General features: G+C 46.5%; 3 protein-coding genes across 3 annotated transcripts in view; all 3 read right to left on the reverse strand.

Moving 5' to 3' along the window:
• Positions 1–1769, reverse strand: part of LOC146752724 (ankyrin repeat domain-containing protein 26-like) — a 53451-nt gene extending 51682 nt beyond the window's left edge. Inside the window, exons 1-2 of the mRNA XM_085531378.1 lie at positions 1166–1769; positions 103–217 (exon numbers count right to left, since the gene is read on the reverse strand). Of these exons, the coding sequence (XP_085387504.1) occupies positions 103–217; positions 1166–1368 (318 nt within the window). The 5' untranslated portion in view covers positions 1369–1769. The remainder of the gene's footprint in view (positions 1–102; positions 218–1165) is intronic.
• A 1290-nt stretch (positions 1770–3059) lies between these two features.
• Positions 3060–6848, reverse strand: LOC146752725 (uncharacterized). The gene is made up of 4 exons (XM_085531467.1): positions 6570–6848; positions 5217–5276; positions 5048–5148; positions 3060–4159 (listed from the first exon to the last, which is right to left on the reverse strand). The coding sequence occupies exons 1-4, from the start codon at positions 6647–6649 to the stop codon at positions 4062–4064; spliced, it is 339 nt and encodes a 112-aa protein (XP_085387593.1). The 5' UTR covers positions 6650–6848; the 3' UTR covers positions 3060–4061.
• Positions 6849–9141: 2293 nt separating this feature from the next.
• On the reverse strand, positions 9142–10307 carry LOC146752726 (uncharacterized). The gene is made up of 2 exons (XM_085531434.1): positions 9980–10307; positions 9142–9874 (listed from the first exon to the last, which is right to left on the reverse strand). The coding sequence occupies exons 1-2, from the start codon at positions 10191–10193 to the stop codon at positions 9309–9311; spliced, it is 780 nt and encodes a 259-aa protein (XP_085387560.1). The 5' UTR covers positions 10194–10307; the 3' UTR covers positions 9142–9308.
• Between the last annotated feature and the right edge of the window lie 8694 nt (positions 10308–19001).

Genomic DNA, 19001 nt, shown 5'->3' on the forward strand with positions numbered 1-19001 from the left:
CATGCATGCTTCTACACAGACTTACTTAAAGAATCTGGAAAGACATCATTTAATACATAATCAATAATTCCTACTTGCAGCAACATAGTATGTTCTACTTACCTTCATCAGTGGAGATCTGTTATCACTGTCAAAAAGATTTAGCTTACACTTGTTTTCTACTAGAAACGTAACGACATCCTCACGTCCATTTGCACAAGCAAGATGCAGTGGTGTCCTAAAAGTGAAACGTGTAAATTGAAACAGACAGCTAAATAAATATTTTCACTCTGTGGTACATGAACAGGGAAAACTGCATTTCTTTATCCCAATTACCTCCCAAAATAAACAAAATCAAATAAAAACAAGCTTATTCCATTACCAGCGTGCACCAAACCATGTCGCTTAGTACAACATCTACATGTTTCTTGAACACCTCCAGGGACGGTGACTTTACCACCAACCTGGGCAGCCCATTCCAGTGCACAACCACTCTCTGGAGAGGCTTATCCTAGCATCCAACGTGAACCTCCCCTGGTGCAAGCTGAGGCTGTTCCCTCTTGTCCTAACAGCTCCCATCACAGGCAGGCTGATGAGTACCCTCCATAAGACCAGCTTCCTCCAAGGCAGAGAAGATGAGGACGAAATAACAGGCAGAACGTCAAATAACTCATCATGCCTTGTCACAGACATGGAACAACTCGAGGGTGACTGTCCCCACTGAGAAATTCCCAAATAAGTATACAAGATCCTTCACCTCCAAATAGAAGCCTGACAATATTGATCTGAGCACTGTATTTATTATTTATTTAGCACAGTGTACCGCAAAGAGCTCGAATGAGTAATTTAACTGTAACAAACACAACTTTGTGCAGGAGCCCCTCCTCACCCAAAAGCAGCCGTTACCAAGCACTGGGGAATATGACAACCTAAAGGAACCACCATCAGCTTCGCAAGCAAGAAAGCCTTCATGAAGCCAGCAGCCTTATCGCTGCCCTTTCTCACCAGCCCCCAACAGAGCTCTCAGCTCGGAGGAATGCCGAGCAGCCCTACGAGGGATCCAGGCCGGGAGGGCACATCGGAGCGGCCTCTACCGGCCGTCCCAGCCACGCGCGGCCCCCGTTAACAGCAGCCCTCTGTGCCCAGGTCATGCAGCGGGGATCCCGGCCCGGCCCGCCGCCCTTACCGCTGCGCCTTGTCGCGCTCGTCGATGTCGTGCTTCTTCAGTCCTTGCTGCACCAGGGCCAGGTCTCCGGCGGCGGCCCCCCGGTGCAGCTTGGTCAGCTCCTTCCGGCGGATCTCGTACGCACCGGCGGAGCACGCCGAGGCGGCGCTGCCGGGCGGCGGATCCCGTTTTTTCTTCTTTACGAAGCTGAGTATCTTCTTCATGTCGTCTTAAAACTCTGCCGGGCCGAGCCCCGAGCAGGACGCGGAAACACGGCGCACGCTCAGGGAAGCCGCGGCCCAACCCACAGGCTGCAGGGCAGCCTCAGGCTCCCAGCCGGAGCCGGGAGCCCCACGTATGCGTTATACGTGCGATATTAAGCGATACTAAGCGATATGAAGCGATAGTAAGCGATATCAAGAGGATACACACCCGCGGAGAGCAGGAGTGTGCGCGTCTGTAGGCTCGGCTGCCTCAGAAAGCGGTTGGCAACGGTGTGTCCTGGGGCCGTTGCCTTTGGAATAGTCACGGGGATAACCGTCTGCAGGGTTATTTCTTGCCCTACTTGTGGGTATTATTTAATAGGGATCTCAAAGCACGCGTTTTTAACCTGTTACTAAACCAGTTGTCAGCTTTCTGTCTTCAGTTTTCCCATCTTCCCCTCCCCCCCTCCACCTTTGTTCATACTGTTTATTAAATCTTTAATATGGGTGATTTTGAATAATATTTTAAATTCATTCCTGTTAAAAACAAATAGTTCCATTTAATTTTTATTTTTCTTCAGAAATTGGTATTTCCTGTCACAGTTCCTCATATTCTCAGTGTGTTCTCTTTGATAATCTGGAGCTTTCTCTAAGAACCATTGAGCAATTGCTATTCCTGTTGCTGTCTGCATGAGGTGATTCCTCTTCTCTTACCCAGTACTAGATCCACGTAGCACAGTAAGATTTTCAAGTAAGGGCTTAAGTGTGGCTTAAGTGTTGCGTAAGCATTGGCATTTGGGTTAGTCTGCTAAAGACTCACCTTTCCTTTGACATAACAATACGGCTGGATAATTTAGCTCACAATCCTTGCAGCTCTGAGGTACAAAATGGCAGTCTGAAGCTCTCTTTTTGCAGTCTTTATTTTTCCCCTATTAAATACAAAAAATACACACAAAATACACTGTGTGTATTTTGCTTATTGAAGAGTAACAATGGCAGTAAAGGCTTGTGTGCTGCGTGTTGTCTGGTCATAGAATCTTTTAATCATAGAATGGAATGGCCTGGATTGAAAAGGCCCACAATGACCATCTAGTTTCAACCCCCCTGGATATAGCCACATCCAGCCTGGCCTTGAATGTCTCCAGGGATGGGGCATCCTCAACCCCCTTGGGCAACCTGTTTCAGTGAGTTACCACCCTCTGTGTGAAAAACTTCCTCCTAATATCTAACCTAAACCTCCCCTGCCTTAGTTTCAAACCATTCCCCTTGTCCTATCAGTATCCACAGGTGATTTACTACGCCTGATTTGCAGCTGATGTGTTTACAAGCTGGGAAATCTTGGCTGGGCAGATAGCATGTTTCTGCATTGCTTGCTCCAGGGCTTTGAAGAGAACTGGGCAGTTGCAGGTAGAGACTATAGCAGCTCCAGCTCTGTCTAGGTTGGAGAGCTGGAGCTGAGGTGGTGCTTTTGATGTTACACTCTTGCTTCCCTATGCAGCCAGTGTGTATGCTTAAATACAGTTTTCCTTGTTCCTGGTCCAGTCTGAAGCTCTCACTCTGTATCTCATGCACATGGTCTGTTAATCCTCAGCTGGATTAACAGCTAGTTTCTATTGATAATGCTGAAAGAATTCCTTTTGGCTTACTCTAAATGAAAAAGATGCAGCTATGCTTCCCATTTTAACAATGAAAATTAAGAATAGGTTTCAAGATTGAAAAAAAATATATATCATTTATTTGCTTTCTTTATGACTCCATTTTCAGTTGACATAAATACATGACTTGCAGATTTTCAAATGGAATATATGGAGTTGCAACTAAAAGTTTGATCATGTCTCTCTACCAGACCTCTACAAGTCTCATTTTACCAGAGAGAAATATCCTCCTTCTTACTTGTGTCACCGCTTCTGGCAGTAAATACATTTGTGAGTGACTGTTTTTCAAGGCTGAAGCACAGGAAGAGTAAAATTTCATCAAAACTGTGATCAAAACCTGGAGTTCTCACTGAGAATGGCAATCACTGCCATTAAAGCAGCCTCATGTGGTTGTTTCACAGAAACAAGATCACATATCCCACTAGTTTTGTGGGTTTTTTGGTCTCTTTTTTATATGCTTTAATAATAAAGACTAAAAATTAAGTTTTGTTATTTTGTATATGCAGTGTTTCTTCCTGAAGTTCACACCTTATTGCCACTCTTGCCAGTATCAGTACAGCACAGGGCCTGCAGTCACCTCCCTACCTCCCCAGACCAAATCCATGAATCATTTGCTTCTCATAGGCCTCAGATGAAAATACTATTTTATAACAACTCTAACCACATTAAGGACAGTGAGACACTTTAAGTCAGTGCTGTGCAGTTCTACAAACTTGGCAAATACCTCTAATGCAGGAGGAATGTCTAACGTGCAGCCTGAGGTCTTCGATACCACAACTAAAGCAGATCTAAACCTGAAAATACTTACACCAGCATGTTAGTGTAAACCCTTACCTTCTCTAGTGTTAACTATGGCTTGCCATAGCATCGTGGCAAGTCTCAAAACCACAAACGTGGGGAAATAACGAATGGCAGGATTTTCAGAGTAGCCTATGGTCAGCACAGCTTGGGAATTCAGCTCTCCTAGGCCCTCCAGGAAAATGTCATCATGCATTTTCCTCACAGAATTACTTAACTAGTCTCAGGAGCTTGCAAAACCCACAGAGGTTTTTAACTAGCTTACTGAAGCAAAGGCTTGAAGGTTGTCCTGAGGGGCTTCATTCGTTTTGCTTTGTTGCTGAGCTGTGGTTTCCAGTCTGTCACTTCCAGCCTTGAGCCTGAAAGAGAGACAGGCCTTGCTGTGGACATTCACAAGAGCACAACTTCTGAAAGAGCAGTCTTTATGGAGGGAAACTGACAACTTCTACTTTCAAAAACTCACGTTACTTCATTGCATTCCCTTCTATTAGAATTCAAAAAATAGCTTTTTGAAAGGAACATGCACACAATTCTCCCAGCATGGAAAAAGCAACTTCTTGATTGGCAGCCCTCCTAATTACAGGTTAGTAAAACAAGGCAACCAACTTTCATATCACTGAATCTACCCTGCTGAAACGATGCTCAGTGTGCTACAGCAACCTGAGCTCATGCCCCCACTGTAACCTTAAGCTGCTCATAGGAGCAGACACGGAATGCAGCAGCCCCATTCCTTCCCAGTCACTGTCATAGCTGAGTGCACGCTGAAGCATCCTGAGCTACAGAAATGTCCCAGAGAAGGAATCAGCTCTCCACTCTGGGTTGTTACAGCAAAGACCTGAGCACCACTCTCTGGGAACTACGTGGAAACTTAGGACGGACATGGAGAAACCTCAGAGTGCAGAGCTTTGATGTGAGTATATGGCTTGTGTTGTCGTGTAATTTGGTGCCTGTTTACATTAAACATCCCCAATATGGCTGCAGTCTTTCATGTGGCACAAGCTTAGCAAAAGGGCCAATTCACAGTTGGGCACTGAAGGCAGGAGCTTGGGCTCCTCCTAGAATCAGGGATGGGGAGAATTCAGAAATACCCATTGCTCATCCACTGTTAGGTTCATGTCAGCTTCAGTGCAGAAACCTGCAGGGGGAGCAAAGTGTTTCTGTGTATCCACTAGAAGGCTGTTTCTAACACACTGCTTTGCCCCTCCAGCTTGTGAAAAGCACCCAGGCCTGCTAGCAGCATTATGTACCTTGAACAGCTGGCCTAGAGCTTAAGTATTTCAAGGTCTCATTGTTCAGAAGCATAAGGCAGAGGCAGCAGCAGAGGGAGGTGGGTCCAGAGGTGACAAGCCTAGAAGTAAGCAAGCCAAGAAGTAAGCAAGCCAACAGGGGTCCCTGCACATCCTTCAGAGAAAGTACCTCAGAGTACTGGGGAGATTCAGTCTTCCTCTTGCTCTGCTCCTGCTGCGGGCAGGGCACCTATGAAGAATGGACAAAGTGAGACACATTCAGTCTCTTGCAGTGAGTTTTCCTAAGTCTGTTAAGCCCTGTCATCAAAGCTTTGCCATGCTCTCTGTGGGGAAGTGCAGCTGCAAGCTTTGTTAAAAATTGGTGTTATCTAGCTTTACAACGTGAGTTTTCCAGTTATCATGTTCTGTGTTTTTTTTCAAGATTGTAATAGGGCCCTCTGTCAAAAGAAGCCCAACTCTATGCAGAGAGATGTGCATAATCAGGCAGAGCTTTCTAAAGAACAGCACCTGTTGCAGAACGGCGGGAGAAAAGCAAACGATCACACCTGTCATTGACATATGATCAGCTAATCTCGTTTATTCCTTGGCTGCGTGTACATTTATAATACGGGTAATTAGCTCATACATATTGCAAAAGTGGAGCTCTTCATTGGTTCCCAATTACATACCATCCCCAAGTATCTTTGCAGCTTCTTGTTATCATCCTGAAAGCTACTCCCTTGCTGAGTTCACAGAACCATGGCTAGTTTCTCACCATCCCAGGGCATCCTGTTGTTCTCACTGAAGCTGTTGTGGCTGCTTGATTAACTGCACCGTGTTTACGACCCTTCTCAGCTAACTAGCTGTAAAAAACACTCTCTACATTTCCCTCGTTTTCTTTTAGGCTGAAAAGGCTCAGTTTACCGACCGACTAACCATATTTAACAAGCAATTCAGTTCATTTGTTCAATTAGTTCTCATGTAGTTTTATCCTGCTCCGTAGCTGCTGCTCTGTGAACTCCTTATCTTGATCCATGGCTGCTGCTCCATAAAATTCTTCTTGTATTACAACAATTTCAAGATACTGCCTATAGAATAACAACACTACTTATATTAATAACATAACTATGATAACTCAATCAAGGCCTTGATTGACAATACTCTAAAAGTGAAAAAAGAGACAAGTCAAATACAACATAACAACATTACTGTTAAACCCACTAAAAAGAACAAATATGTCTGTACTGCAACCTAAGTTTCTGCAACCTGAAAATAAATCTGTGAGGGTCCCATTGTGTTAATCTGTAACTGATTTGGAAAAGTCTTCAATTTTCATATACTCTGATACATTGATTTTTAATGACCACTAAAATTTGTGCAATAAATGCTTTTAAGATGCTCATAACCATGCTCTACTGACTGAGTTATCCGGGCTAATAATTGATTAATGATCACGCAATTTAATGGAATAGCATGTCAAACAGAACCAATTTTAGAGGAAAAATGTACTAGAGTATCACTAGGGGCATTATTACTTACTGACCCTTGAGAAACAGCAAGCCATGTTGGTGTTGGATGTAACAGGTAGTGCCAGCAGGGCGTCCCCTGCTTCAAGGTGCACATTTCCTCTCTCACCCATCACAGATTCTCTCCTGCATTCAGGGTCTGAAGGATTTCTTCCAGTTGTACACCACATCCGCATGGCCAGTGCATGATATAGAGCCCAAGTGGAACACCTGCTTGGAAAACAGAATAAACTATCAAATTTAGTTCTATTAGCGTGCACTTTCCTCTAAAATGATGCATGGTTATATTTTCAGATCCCAATTAGTTGGATGTAAGAGAGGTATCTATTCTATGATAAAGGGTCATCTCTTTGTCTGGGATTCCTTTCCAGGTTTTGTCTTTGCAAATTAAGAAAAGTTAATTAATAGGCTAATAACATCATAACCAAACAGTACTAAAACATTGAAAGAGCTATTCCTGTAGGTTCTAGCATTGATTACATCAAATCCTGTTTAATACACATCTGATCTGTTACTAAAATAGAAGAAGCACACAACATCATAGCTAACTCTAAATCTTGAGACTGCATTGGTAAAACAGAAAATCACACACCATGTCAAACTATTACTAATATTATCTATAACACAGCAAGTTACAAAGCAATACCACTAAGTAAGAAACACACAATTACAATTACTATAAAGGCTGGATGCTATTTTCTGCCTTCAGATGTGACCGAAGATATCATGCTGGAACCCACATAGGGCCAGTCCCTGTGGAAATACAAGCATATTCACGACCCCAAGTTGTCAGTGGTAGGGGACAGTCCCAAAGTCCTGTGGCCATATTCCAAACATTAACCATAGGCTGTTCCTTTAGCACTGGGGAAGCCACAAAATGACGATCCACATAAGCTGTATGTCTATGAACACGATTCAAAAACTTCAGCACAAACAAAACAAGCAAAACCTTGCATAGTATTTCATGTAGTGTGTCTCCCATATTCCCCCTTTTTTGTTTAATAATAAGAATGGATTTCAATGTTTGATAAATGTGATCAGTAATAGCTTGTCCAGTTCATTCTCCAGTGGGAGAATGAGCAATGGCTGTAGTATGTTTAACACACCCTTCTCGGAGGAAAGTTTGAGTGGCCTTAGAGGTATACGCAGGCCCATTATCTGTTTTTGTAGTATGTGGGATTCCCATAGCAGCATAAGCAGATAACCAGTGTTTATGGGTGTCATGACTGTGTTCACCTGTATGTGCTGTGGCAAATACGTAAGAAGAATGAGTATCTATTGTTATATGTGCATATTTTAGACAGCCAAATTCAGAAACGTGAGTGACATCTGTCTGACACAGTTGAAGAGGTGCTGTGCCACATGGATTTGTCCGAGTCTGAGGCAAAGAGGTATCAGTCAAATTATGTAGCTGATATTCAGTCATAAACACGGTGTATTGCATAGCAGAGAGGATCATTCTTAACACAGTTTTCCAATCGTGAGGGGTCATAGCGTAACTGTCACTGTTTGCAACCAAAAGATTGTATGTAAAGGCTGACTGAACTCCGAATGTTCTCACTGACTCCCTTAGCTCCTTCACTGCCTCATAAGGCAGAGATTCCAAACGGGGGACCTGATTAGGAAAGGTCTGCAACGTGTCAGCATCACCCCTTAATATTGTTTCTTTTTTGCATTGCTCTAAGACATCACAGTACGCTGTAGGGAAATTTGTCATTCCTGCTTCCTTCCAAGTATCATCAGGAGGAAATGCGTCCGATTCTCTTTCTGGATCTTCTGGACCGGGGTCACAACGATCCCCTGGTTTCGATCCGTCCGTGTCTTCAACCACGTTACACGCCGGCTGCACAGCCGCAGCAGCGCATGACGTGGGGGAAGAGGAGGGCAGAAGCGGCGCGACGAGCGTCGTAGGCGGAGCGAAGGGCGAGGGCGCCGTAGAGGGCGGCAACGCGGCGAACGTCGGGGGAGGAGCGAACGGCGGGAGCGCGAAGGGGGGCGGCCGCGGCCCCTCGTCTCCCCGAATCGCGGGGGGGTCGGAGCCGCCAGTCGGATCCGGGCACGGGCCGCTTCCCGCAGCGAGAGGCAGCGGCGGGGTTGGGACGGAGGGCGGCAGGGAATGGTCGGAATAAATTCTTTCCCGTCGTGATTGCTTAATCCCTTCCATTATCCGGCTCCAAACGGGCAACAGCTTAGCAGCCTTTCTGTCTTTAGCGAGAGAAGCCTCGTAGAGTTTTGAGCCGATTTTGTCCCAAAGTTCTCCATCGAGAGAGAACTCAGTTTTTGGAAATTCAGGGACATTTTTGCTTATCCATTTAAGAAGAGTAGCTAATGCTTTAGTAGACACAGTCTTATCCTGATACGGTAACACTGACCGCAATACTTCGAGATTTACTTTCTGCTCCTTCGTTAGTGAGCTCCCCATAGTTCCCGACTGCTCACCTTCTGTCCTGCAGAACGGTGCGGGTGCGCGCGAAACAGTCTCTCCGAAGTTCAGTCGGGCGACGCTGCCGGACCGGGCTCGCTCAGCCGCGGGTTGATTTGCTCCACGTGGTGGGCGCCATTTGCAGCGACTCGGCACGGACTCAGATGTGAACGATCCAAATCGTTTATTACAAGTTCTCACATCCCTTATATACCTTCACAAGTTGTTATTCTCTAACTTTCCCATCCGCCCTTACAACTTTCCCAAACATCTTACATGTCAACAAAGCATTCTACAAAACACTTTTCAACTGTCCATGCAGGCACATAACCAATCAGAGCTGTGAGACTACTCTTCTCCTTGCAGAGGTGTCCTTGGTTCCCATGCTGTTTATCTTGCTCCACAGCTGCTGCTCTGAACAGCTTTTCTTGTATTCCCACATGTCCGTAAAAGTCTTTCCACAGTCAGAGCACTCAAAGGCTCTCTCTCCTGTGTACATGCACTGCTGGCCAGTGGGGTGGAGTCTCCATTTCATGCTCTCTGCAGAATCACAGAACTCGTAATGCCTCTTTGCTGAGTGCGTGCACTGGTGGCTAGTGATGCTGGAATCCAGTTTAAAGCTTTTCTCACACTCAGTGCATGGATTCTGCTTTTTCATCTGGCACACATCCTTGCTCCTGGTTTCCTCAGGCTGCTTTGGACCTATGTTGGAGTCCACTGGGTTCCTCAGTGTCATTCCCAGACGCTTTCCCAGGGGCTTCTTGATGTGCTCACCCTGACCTTGCTGCAGGACTTCCTGGACATCCCTTCTGATTTCTTCCACAGAGATGTGATTCTGCTGCATTTCCGCTACACAATTTCTCTGCGGAACCTCCTTTGTATTTTTGATCCCATCAGCTGCTGGATGACAGAGGAAATGCAGCAATAGCACACGGTGCCCAAAATAAAACACAGGCAGAGAAGGCTCTTACAGCCCCAACATTCCCCTTCCCTCCACCACCTCACCTGGGCTGAGGTCTCCTGGCATGGTCTCAGGGCTACGCACATCTGGGATCCAGGGGTCTTCCCCTCGTTCAAGCAGGGAGATCACCATGGGCTTGGGGGCTGAAAGTGGAGCTTCAGGGAGAGAAACAGGGAACAAGAGAGCATTTCCCTCATGCTGGCACAGTGCCTGTTCAACAGTTCCACTCTGTGCCCCTCCCCAAGGAGAAACCACCATTTAGGTCTAAATGACACTGTGCCTACAGCTTCCCTTGGAGCAAAGAATGTTTTGACATCTCTGAACATTGTGAAGGGATATTTTTTCTTTCAAATTAACTTTACAACAGCTTATTTGTTTTCTTACAGTCTACCAGTGGTCAAGGCATCAAAACGTTGATGGCAATTGCATGGAAAATCCTCAATTCCATAGCAGTAACCAGGGATTCATCTGTGAGCTGGAGCTGGTGGCACCAAGCAACACACAACACAAGGGCTGGTTTTCTCCCTCCTGGCTGATGCCTGCTTGCCAGCACTGACTCTGCAGCTTTGATCAGAGTGCCGTGCATACTAATCCCTTCTGAAACTCATGCTTTTCAGTATCTCCTTTCTTGCTGGCACTGTGGTGTGAGTCAATATGTAGCTGCATGGTGTTTATTCAAGGCCCGGCTTGCAGAGGCTCATTCTGCACAGCCAAAGGTGCCCTAACGAGGAGGAAAGGCAAACAAGCTCTCACCCAGTGAGGCCACACACTGGTATGTCTCCAACATCACATCCCGGTAGAGCTCTCGTTGCACAGGGTCCAGCAGCGCCCACTCCTCCCTGCTGAAATACACGGCCACCTCCTCAAAGCTCACGGGCTCCTGCAAGCAAAGAGGCTCCTTGCTGGGAACAGCCAAGGCCCAGGCAAGCAGCTCGCACAGGACAGAACCTCCCATCCCAGCTGCTTTTCTGTCCCCTGCACACACACGCTGGCTGAGGGCACCTCCCTCTTCCCCTGCATTCACATCCCTGGCCCCTTGGCCTCTCCTGCCTGCTTCCCCAACCCCTACCTCAACTGGATGTGCTGCGGCCATTTGCTGCTCTCCTGCAGGCTGGGATGATCACGGCTGGAAGGCAGAAGTTGAACTGGAGCCTGCAGGGAGAAGAGAAATGGCAGGGGAGCTGTGAGGGAATGCAGCAGTCCCAGTCCCAGCTCAGCCCTTCTGCAGGGCACTGCCCAGCCTTGCAGAGGAAGACAATGAGCTGCAGCACAGGAAACAGTCTGGCTCAAAGAGATGAACCGTCACAAAGCTGTCTCAGACTGGGAGGCTGAAACAACTGGTAGCTGACACTTAGTTCAACAGCTGAGACTGAGAGGGGACTTAAGACAAAGCACGGCAAGGAGGCAGTCATCTTACCCCAAAAGAGGAAGCAGCCCAAGTGCCCCTCCAGCTCTGCTGCACAGCAGCGGGCTGCACCACAGGACCTGCCCTCGAGCAGGGCTGTTTCTGCAGCTCACACCTGCACAGAGATCCCTTGCAGCTTGACATCAAGACTCCTTCTCAATACAGATCTTCTGTAAGACACCCGTGGTTACTTTGGAGCTTTCATGTACTCTCTAAGGTTCTGTCTTACAGGGACTGTGCACGTATGATTCCTTCCACACAAAGCCTTGACCAAGCTTGGGACTAGGAGAGGATCCAGCCACATCCTAGCTCCTTACCTCTGTGGACTGAAGACATGAGAAAAAAAGGGGAACTACTCTGAGCCTCATGACTCAATGGGAGGGCCTCCTGTAGGTGTGTGCGTAACCCTACCCTCCATGCAGTAAATAACCAAGTGTATCCAGCCACCTCTGATCCTGCTGTGTCACTGTTAAATCACTACAGCATATCCCTATTATATCAACAAATATAGTCCTGCTTCTCCCTTAGGAGTGTATGCTGTGTTTGGATCCACTTGTGACCAATGGGCAAAGTCTGCAGGATGGCAAGAAGGGAAACAAACTGATGACAAGAGACATGAAGCGCATCCCAGATTCTTCTGTGAATGTTCTCGTGGCTACTGCTGTAGTTGAGCAGAAAGCAGAGGTCACTGGGGGCAGTAATAGGATGCAAAATGGGAAAGGTGTTATCAGCATCGTGTCGGGTTTGAAAGTGACATATGAAGCAAAGGAGAACTGCACCGGTCCTCCCAGAATCAAAAGCGACTGATATTCCACAATATTTCTGCTGCACTACGTGGTGCAAGTTGTGCAGGTAATGCTTATTCACACAATAAACGAAGACCTCCCCGAGTCGCCTACAATCCTTTAGGCCACACATCCTCCACCTGTAGGGTTTGGCTCCAAACAGATGCAAAACTGCACCCATAGCACTAATTAAAGGCACTGCCTCTACACAGTTAAGGCAAACAGAGGCAGCAGAATGACGGCTTATTGCCTGCCCTAGCTGCAGTTAAGGAAACTGAAGAGTGATACAGAAGGAATGGGAAAGGGGAGTTTTATTGGAGATCTGAGTGGTGAAGGAAGTTGAGGACATACAACAAGGACAGCCTGTGCCAACTGGGGGATCTTTTGATTGACTGCAAGCACGCCTAAAGGGAACGGCTACCCAGGAAAGAGATGCAGAAATACTGTTAGAAAATGGTATGGCCATCCAACCATCCAGCAGGAGGTGCAGAAAAGCACCTGGTTCATGGAAGAACACCGTGAATGCAGCCCCCAACACTCAAACACAGCAAGCCTGCTGGAGCACCACCTCCACAGATCCGTGAGGGAACACCTGGTGGCAAATGGATTAAATCCTCTGGCAGATGTCCGTACATCCTCTCAGGAGTGGAAGTAGCCCTGGGCTTGCTGAAATCAAGCAAGCCCTCAGAAAAGGGTTGGGAAAAGTACTCTGTAAAGGTGACTGATGTAGTTCTCAAAACCACCTACTGCTGATGTTACCTAAAAGTGGTGATGGCTCACATTCCTCGGGTAAGGAAGTGCAAAACGGCGAGGAGTCAACTGGATGGTTCACACTTCTCAAATAAATAGGATGGCTTACTTAAACACAACAATAAATCAACAAAACATCCAACCACATGGAGATTATTTTTCCATCTCCTGAGAAGAGAGAGTATCTGATAGCACTGCAGCCAAACCAGCCTCTGACGGTCACAGCCACCACCAGCCGATGCTGTGCTGGGAATTTTAACTGAACCGTGAAGGCAACTTATCGAATAGCAGCAGTGCTAAACAGAACAATTAAGGCAATAAACAACCACGTGGTTACAACAGCCTTGTTAAGCAGTTGTTAGAGCACTCCAGGACACCTGCATGATATCAATAAATTCATTCCTCCCTCCCTCTTCAGCCGAGCACGCAGACTGCGCTCACTGCCAGGGGATGCTCTCAGCAGCGCGTGCCCTTTGCAGAAGGCACCTGGGCTGTGCTTTACTGACCTGCTGCTGCTCGGCTGTGTTCTCAACGCGTGCTCCAGTCAGCCCACAGGCTGCCAGCTTCTCATCGTCTGTTCCAGAGCCCAGTGCCGGAGCTGCTGCAGATGCTGAACGTGCTCAGGGCCCGCAGCTGTGTGCTCAAGGCATCTGCAGCTGCCGGGACAGCCTGAACAAAAGCCTTGCCAGGGCTTTGCACAACCCCAGCTGAGCCATCAGGCAAGCGCTCAGCAAACAAAAGGTAACGCCATTTCAAGGGTCGCCAGAGGCACGTGTTGCCCGCAGGGTCCCCGAAGAGAAGCTGGGGGCTGCCGGGGAGGAGGAGCAGGGCGAGTGCAAATTTCCACTTGGAGGCTTCACATTAAGACACTCCAAAGGAGGCATCGGGGGGTTTAAAGCTTCCGTCAATCCACGCGTGCACAGCTGCAGAGCGAGGCCGTCTTGTGTCTCCCGTGGCCCAGAGGAAGAACTGCAGCCCCAGCTGCGCTGTGTTACAGAGATCCAACCGGGCAGCAGAGCACGCTGACCTCCTCTGCTCCCTTCCTCACTGTCCCAGCTCCCAGCCCGTTCCCGTGCCCCTCGGAGCCCAGCCCGGGCTGCATGAACTGCCGCCCTGGTTGCAGCCCATCTGGGCCAGCAAACCTGCTGCGCTGAGCGGGAGCTGGAGCCGGGACCAGGGTCCCGCCTGGGGTACGGCAGTGCGGGTTCCGCCCCGTCCGGGGCCGCTCCCCGCTCCTCTCCCGGTGCTGCTGGCAGGGGGCAGGAAGCGTGCGCTCCTCTGCACGAGCCACGAAGGGCACCTACCTTGGGTGCGGAGCAGGCTGCTCCCAGCTCTGGTGCAGGTAGCCGGGCTCCTCGGAGTCGCGTAGAGCAGAGGACGCCGAGTGCCCTGAGCCCGGAGCTGGCCGCAGGACGGCCTTGGTGCACCTCCTGCCACCGCGGTGCTGCCCGGACGGCTTCCAGCCAGGCTCTCGCCTCTTCCGCACAGGCTCAGGAAGGCAGGAATTCCCACAACGATCACGCCCAGAGCTCGTTTTCATGGCACATCTGCCCCCGGGGGATGGCGATGGGAGGGGTGCGGGGGAGGAGGGAGGGAGGAATGGGGGCTGTGTTTTGTTACGCTAATGAAGCATCGCTTTCTGCCGGCTCTCTTTGCTTCCTTCGGTGGGGACATTCGCACACCCTTGTCATCAGGCATCCCTCCCTTGCTGTCCTGGCGTTCCTTTCACTCCTCTCCCCCACGAGTATGTCCCAGCAAGAGGCAATCTCCGGTACAGCACCAGAGGACATTCTGTGTTGAACAGAACTCTTGCAATGGAACCGAGCTGTGGGTAGGAGCTTTACCCAGAAGCTGCTGTAAGAATACGACTTTCCCCAGATCCTTGTCTAAGGGTCCTAATAAGTCTTCTGTGCAGCGATACCTTGAGGTTCTGTGTGGGTTTGTGGTCTGTATGGCTGGCCATACCTACCCTTGAGTAGCACCGGGCAGTGTACTTGGGGGTGACCTCACTGGAAGGAAAGCAGTGTGCAAACTGCAGTGGGAAATTGCATTTAGGAAAGCAGGATATTGAGGTTCATTTTCTGGTGGATATGGGTGCTTCTTACTACCCATAGATGGTTTTGTAACAGTGTAGATGCTACTGCCCAACGGGAAAAGGTTTCCTTTTTTGGATTAATTAAACATAAGCTAAGAAAACAAGGAGGAATACAGAAATTCTTGTACCTGCCGGGTTACTCTGGCAAGAAATTGAATAAAACTGGAGCTAAGAGTGCAACAATATTGAGTGATTAAAAACTGTAACTCTGGCTTTAACACAAACTGGGCAAAACAATGTTGTACCCCCAGGAGTTACAGCAATCTCAAATATGATACACTTAGTCGTGTGGGCATCAGGGCCAAAAATGAAGCCCTAAGTAGAAGTTATAAGCAAGAGCTTCCTAGTCAGGGTAAAGCGGTGCCCTTTGAGGGTATGGGACTGTAGAAGGATAAAAGAAATAATAGGTAACTTTTTGGAGTTTGGATTCCAATTTTGATAGCAAGTGCTGTAGTTTGGTACAAGACTTGAGGGCAAGTACTAGAATAGTTGAATGGATACACTCAGTGGTGGCAAATCCGTGCACTTTATTAACCAAGTTAAGGAACAAAAAGATTAAGTTTACCTTCTGGATTTGAGGGATGTCTCTTCTGCCTGGTTTGGCCAAAGGAAGCCTAAGGTTATTTGCCTTTGAAAAGGAAAGCCCTGATATGGGGAGAAGAGTCTCAGTTAACCTGGACAGTGTTACCCAGGGTTGTGAGAACAGCTGAATGATGGTCAACTCATGAGCCTGAGATCTGGGATCCTCCATCCTAGGGTGGAACTTTACTGCAGCACGTGGCTGCCACAGCAACAAAAGGACTGTGTACAATAGACTGAGAGTTTGCTGAGTTTCTTGGTTTACAGAAAGCACAAATAACTCAACAGGAAGTGACATATTTGGGAAATGAGATTACAGCTGGACTTTGAACCTTAAGGACTGCCAGGAAAAAAGTCATCTGCCAAACCCCTGAGCTGCAAATTGCCAAGGAATTGAGTAAGGGATGGCCAGGGTGCCTGAGGGCGGTGGCTGCACTGGTACTTGTGGGAATACAAGAAAAGCTGTTCAGAGCAGCAGCTGTGGAGCAAGATAAACAGCATGAGAACCAAGGACACCTCTGCAAGGAGAAGAAGGGTCTCAGAGCTCTGATTGGATACGTGCCTGCATGGACAGTTGAAAAGGGTTCTGTAGAATGCTCTGTTGACATGTAAAGGTGGTTGGGAAAGTTGTAAGGGCGGACGGGAAAGTTAGAAAATAACAACTTGTGAAGGTATATAAGGGATGTGAGAACTTGTAATAAACGATTTGGATCGTTCACATCTGAGTCTGTGCCTCAAACGCTGCAAACGTGGTGATGATAGGTTGATGGTTGGACTTGTTCTTAGAGGTATTTCCAACCGTAATGATTTTTTTATTCTATGAGGGTTAAGGACTCCAGGACAGTATCAGTGAATACTTCATTCATGGCTTGAAAGCTGAAGCTTGAAGCTGCTGAGGTTGAATGAGGAAGAGTATGTCCTTTGATGTGGTTGAAAACTGATCTTGAACAGACTTTCTCAACAGGATACTCTTTGGTTGGGACGAATACAGAGGAGTGTATTTGTGATTTTTCTTGCACAGGGTCAGTGATCACTGTCTGCACAACAGTTTTAGGAAACAAGAAAAGAGAAACAAAAAAAACTGCACGGGACCTAAGTAAAATGAATTCTTAATGACTGACTGTGCTAGTGAAACATATTGAGTAGCTTGAAGCTTAAGACAAAGGAGTTAATTGCTTTGTTGTATGTGACTATATGAAGGGTTGCTGTAAAGAAGAATAGTAAACTTGTTATATGGCAAACAGGCTATGAACTAGTGGTTGTATCAGTTAGGAAGATTCGTGTTAGTTACTGCCTTTGAGTAGTAAAGCTTGTAGAGCTTGGGAAGAATAGGTTGGAAAAGCTACAGAATTTTCATCAGTAACAGCTTAGACATATATTGGGGTTAGTCTAGTTATGGATTTTATTGCTGTAAGACATGAGGGACGGGCAAAATGACTTGTTCCTAGTCCCTCCCAGTGCTGTTATTCTGTGCTGCTTGTGTGTTTTCAGAAATCTATGTATTACTTACTATTGTGCCTTTGTTCTTTAGTTGTCATTAGTTGTGGCAAGGGTGACAGCCCTTTCTTCACTCTGTTTCCCTACTGTAGAATTAGGAAATTTACAAAGAGGAAAAACGTGAATAGTCAGGAATATTTTGGAAAGTGTTTCCACTGTTAAACACTTCAGAATTTCTCAGAAATTCTGCTTCCCAGCTGTAAAGAAAAGGCTTGTGCATAATTTCAAAGGGTTGAGAATACTTAATCCTGAAATTGTTTATTGGTTTTTTACTCTGTTTTGGCCTTGTACTTTGTCTCCAGTAGTATGTAGTTGGCACTCAGAAGTAATTTGATTCAGCTTGTCCTTCTGCACTGTTTGCTTTCTGTTCCGTTGTGCTGCTTTGCCTGTGGAGTCCTCTAGTCTGAGATCTGTTGTCTCACCTTGCCTGAATTCTGCCTCAACTGAATAGACATAGATTCAAAACCCGTGTTGCATTATTTTCTGGTTTCAGAAGTGTCCAGTCTTTTACTAGATAGACTTTCCTGGTTTTGAGTAACTTGCAAAACTGATAGTATTCCTGCCTGCTTCCCAAGACTCTCTGTTTTTCAGACAAGGTTATGTTAACAAATCCATGAAACCCCAATAGAAATTCCGGACTCTTTGCTGTGTGTCTACTTGCATCTTCTGCTTTCTGCCCTTGTCTTTGTGATGTCTTCGTTTTGCACATCCTCTTTATTTGTCTTACTTGAGTAAATGAATCCATCTGTCACAATCTTCTCACCTGGATGTCTGAAAGTTCTCTTCCCGGCAGGGGAATTATTTCACTGTTTACCTCTTAACTTTTGTCCTTCCATTTCCTTCTCTGTTACTTTGGTTTTATTTGCTGCAACGCTTCCTCCTCTTTATTTTCAGGAGTACTTCTAATCTCTTAACATGAACTGTGTGTTCCTGTACTTCAGGTTCTCTTCAAAAATTTTTTCCATATCTCTTCTTTGATTTTGATTAATGTTAACTGTTGAGATTTTTCTGGATGTATTCCCAAGACTCAGTCTGAGGTTTAAAATCCATCCAGTAGTACTACTGAATTCAAGTCTGCAATTCAGAATTGCATCGTTTGTAGAGCAGGGCCTTTTTAGAATTGAATTCAGTGGGATGTGAACAGAAGACTCAGGGCAGCAGGGTCTGTTTTAGTTGGATAAGGCTTTTGGTTAACTCTTCTCATTCCTGTAGATATGGATATATCTTGTTTCATCTACATGCAAAACTTTGTAGTGTAATCAGTTACATAAAAATACATTCTCTTCCCTTCCTGTGTTTCTGGAAAATGCTCATGAAGATTTCTGTTTGATTGTTTTCAGAGTTGTGGGTTATACTGCTTTCTTTTAATTGGCTTGCTATGACAAATATAAAGCCTGTTCTTTTCAGCCTTTAGTTTACTAGCTATTAACAACAGAATATTTACAGTGAAAAAGATCTAAGGGGATAAACACATTATATTTTAGCACCTCAACATTTGCAAAAAATAAATGGACAAAACCACCTCCCTTCCCACTACAGCACTTATCTGGCAGAACTGGTTGGATTGCTTCTGTTCTCTTAGCTCTTGGGGCTGTTGTTTTGCCACTCATAGAACTGCTTCCCATGAGTTTATGTTGTGTTTGCACTGGAGGGGTTGAGAAGCAGCTGAAACTGTCAGCTTCATTCTTGTCCTGCATCCCACTGAATGTGAGCTGTGTATGAACTCAATAAGCAAATACGATTTTTGGTATTGCATTAAGTATATTCCTGTGCTGTACTCTGGTGATATGTAACTGTTCAGGCTTTGACATTATTAATGGAAGCATGCCTGACTTCAGCATGTGCAAGGCTTAATCATGAGCATCTAACCCATCTTTTTACAATGAGGCAGAGTTCAAGTAGATTTGCAGGTGATCAGTTGTGCCAGACAAAACTGAATTCCTTCTTTGATAGAA

This window comes from Coturnix japonica, unplaced genomic scaffold (genome assembly GCF_054131305.1).
Source record: "Coturnix japonica strain WE unplaced genomic scaffold, WE-NBRP24 Scf042, whole genome shotgun sequence".
NCBI classification, from domain to species: Eukaryota; Metazoa; Chordata; class Aves; order Galliformes; family Phasianidae; genus Coturnix; species Coturnix japonica.

Coding starts and splice junctions, on each gene's coding strand:
- LOC146752725 (XM_085531467.1), bottom strand. CDS start 6,649: ATGTGCACCTTGAAGCAGGGGACGCCCTGCTGGCACTACCTGTTACAT. Junction 5,149..5,216: donor AATCTCCCCAGTACTCTGAG/GTACTTTCTCTG, acceptor GCTTACTTCTAG/GCTTGTCACCTCTGGACCCA. Junction 4,160..5,047: donor CTCTAGGCCAGCTGTTCAAG/GTACATAATGCT, acceptor TCTCTCTTTCAG/GCTCAAGGCTGGAAGTGACA.
- LOC146752726 (XM_085531434.1), bottom strand. CDS start 10,193: ATGGTGGTTTCTCCTTGGGGAGGGGCACAGAGTGGAACTGTTGAACAG. Junction 9,875..9,979: donor GCCAGGAGACCTCAGCCCAG/GTGAGGTGGTGG, acceptor TCTGTCATCCAG/CAGCTGATGGGATCAAAAAT.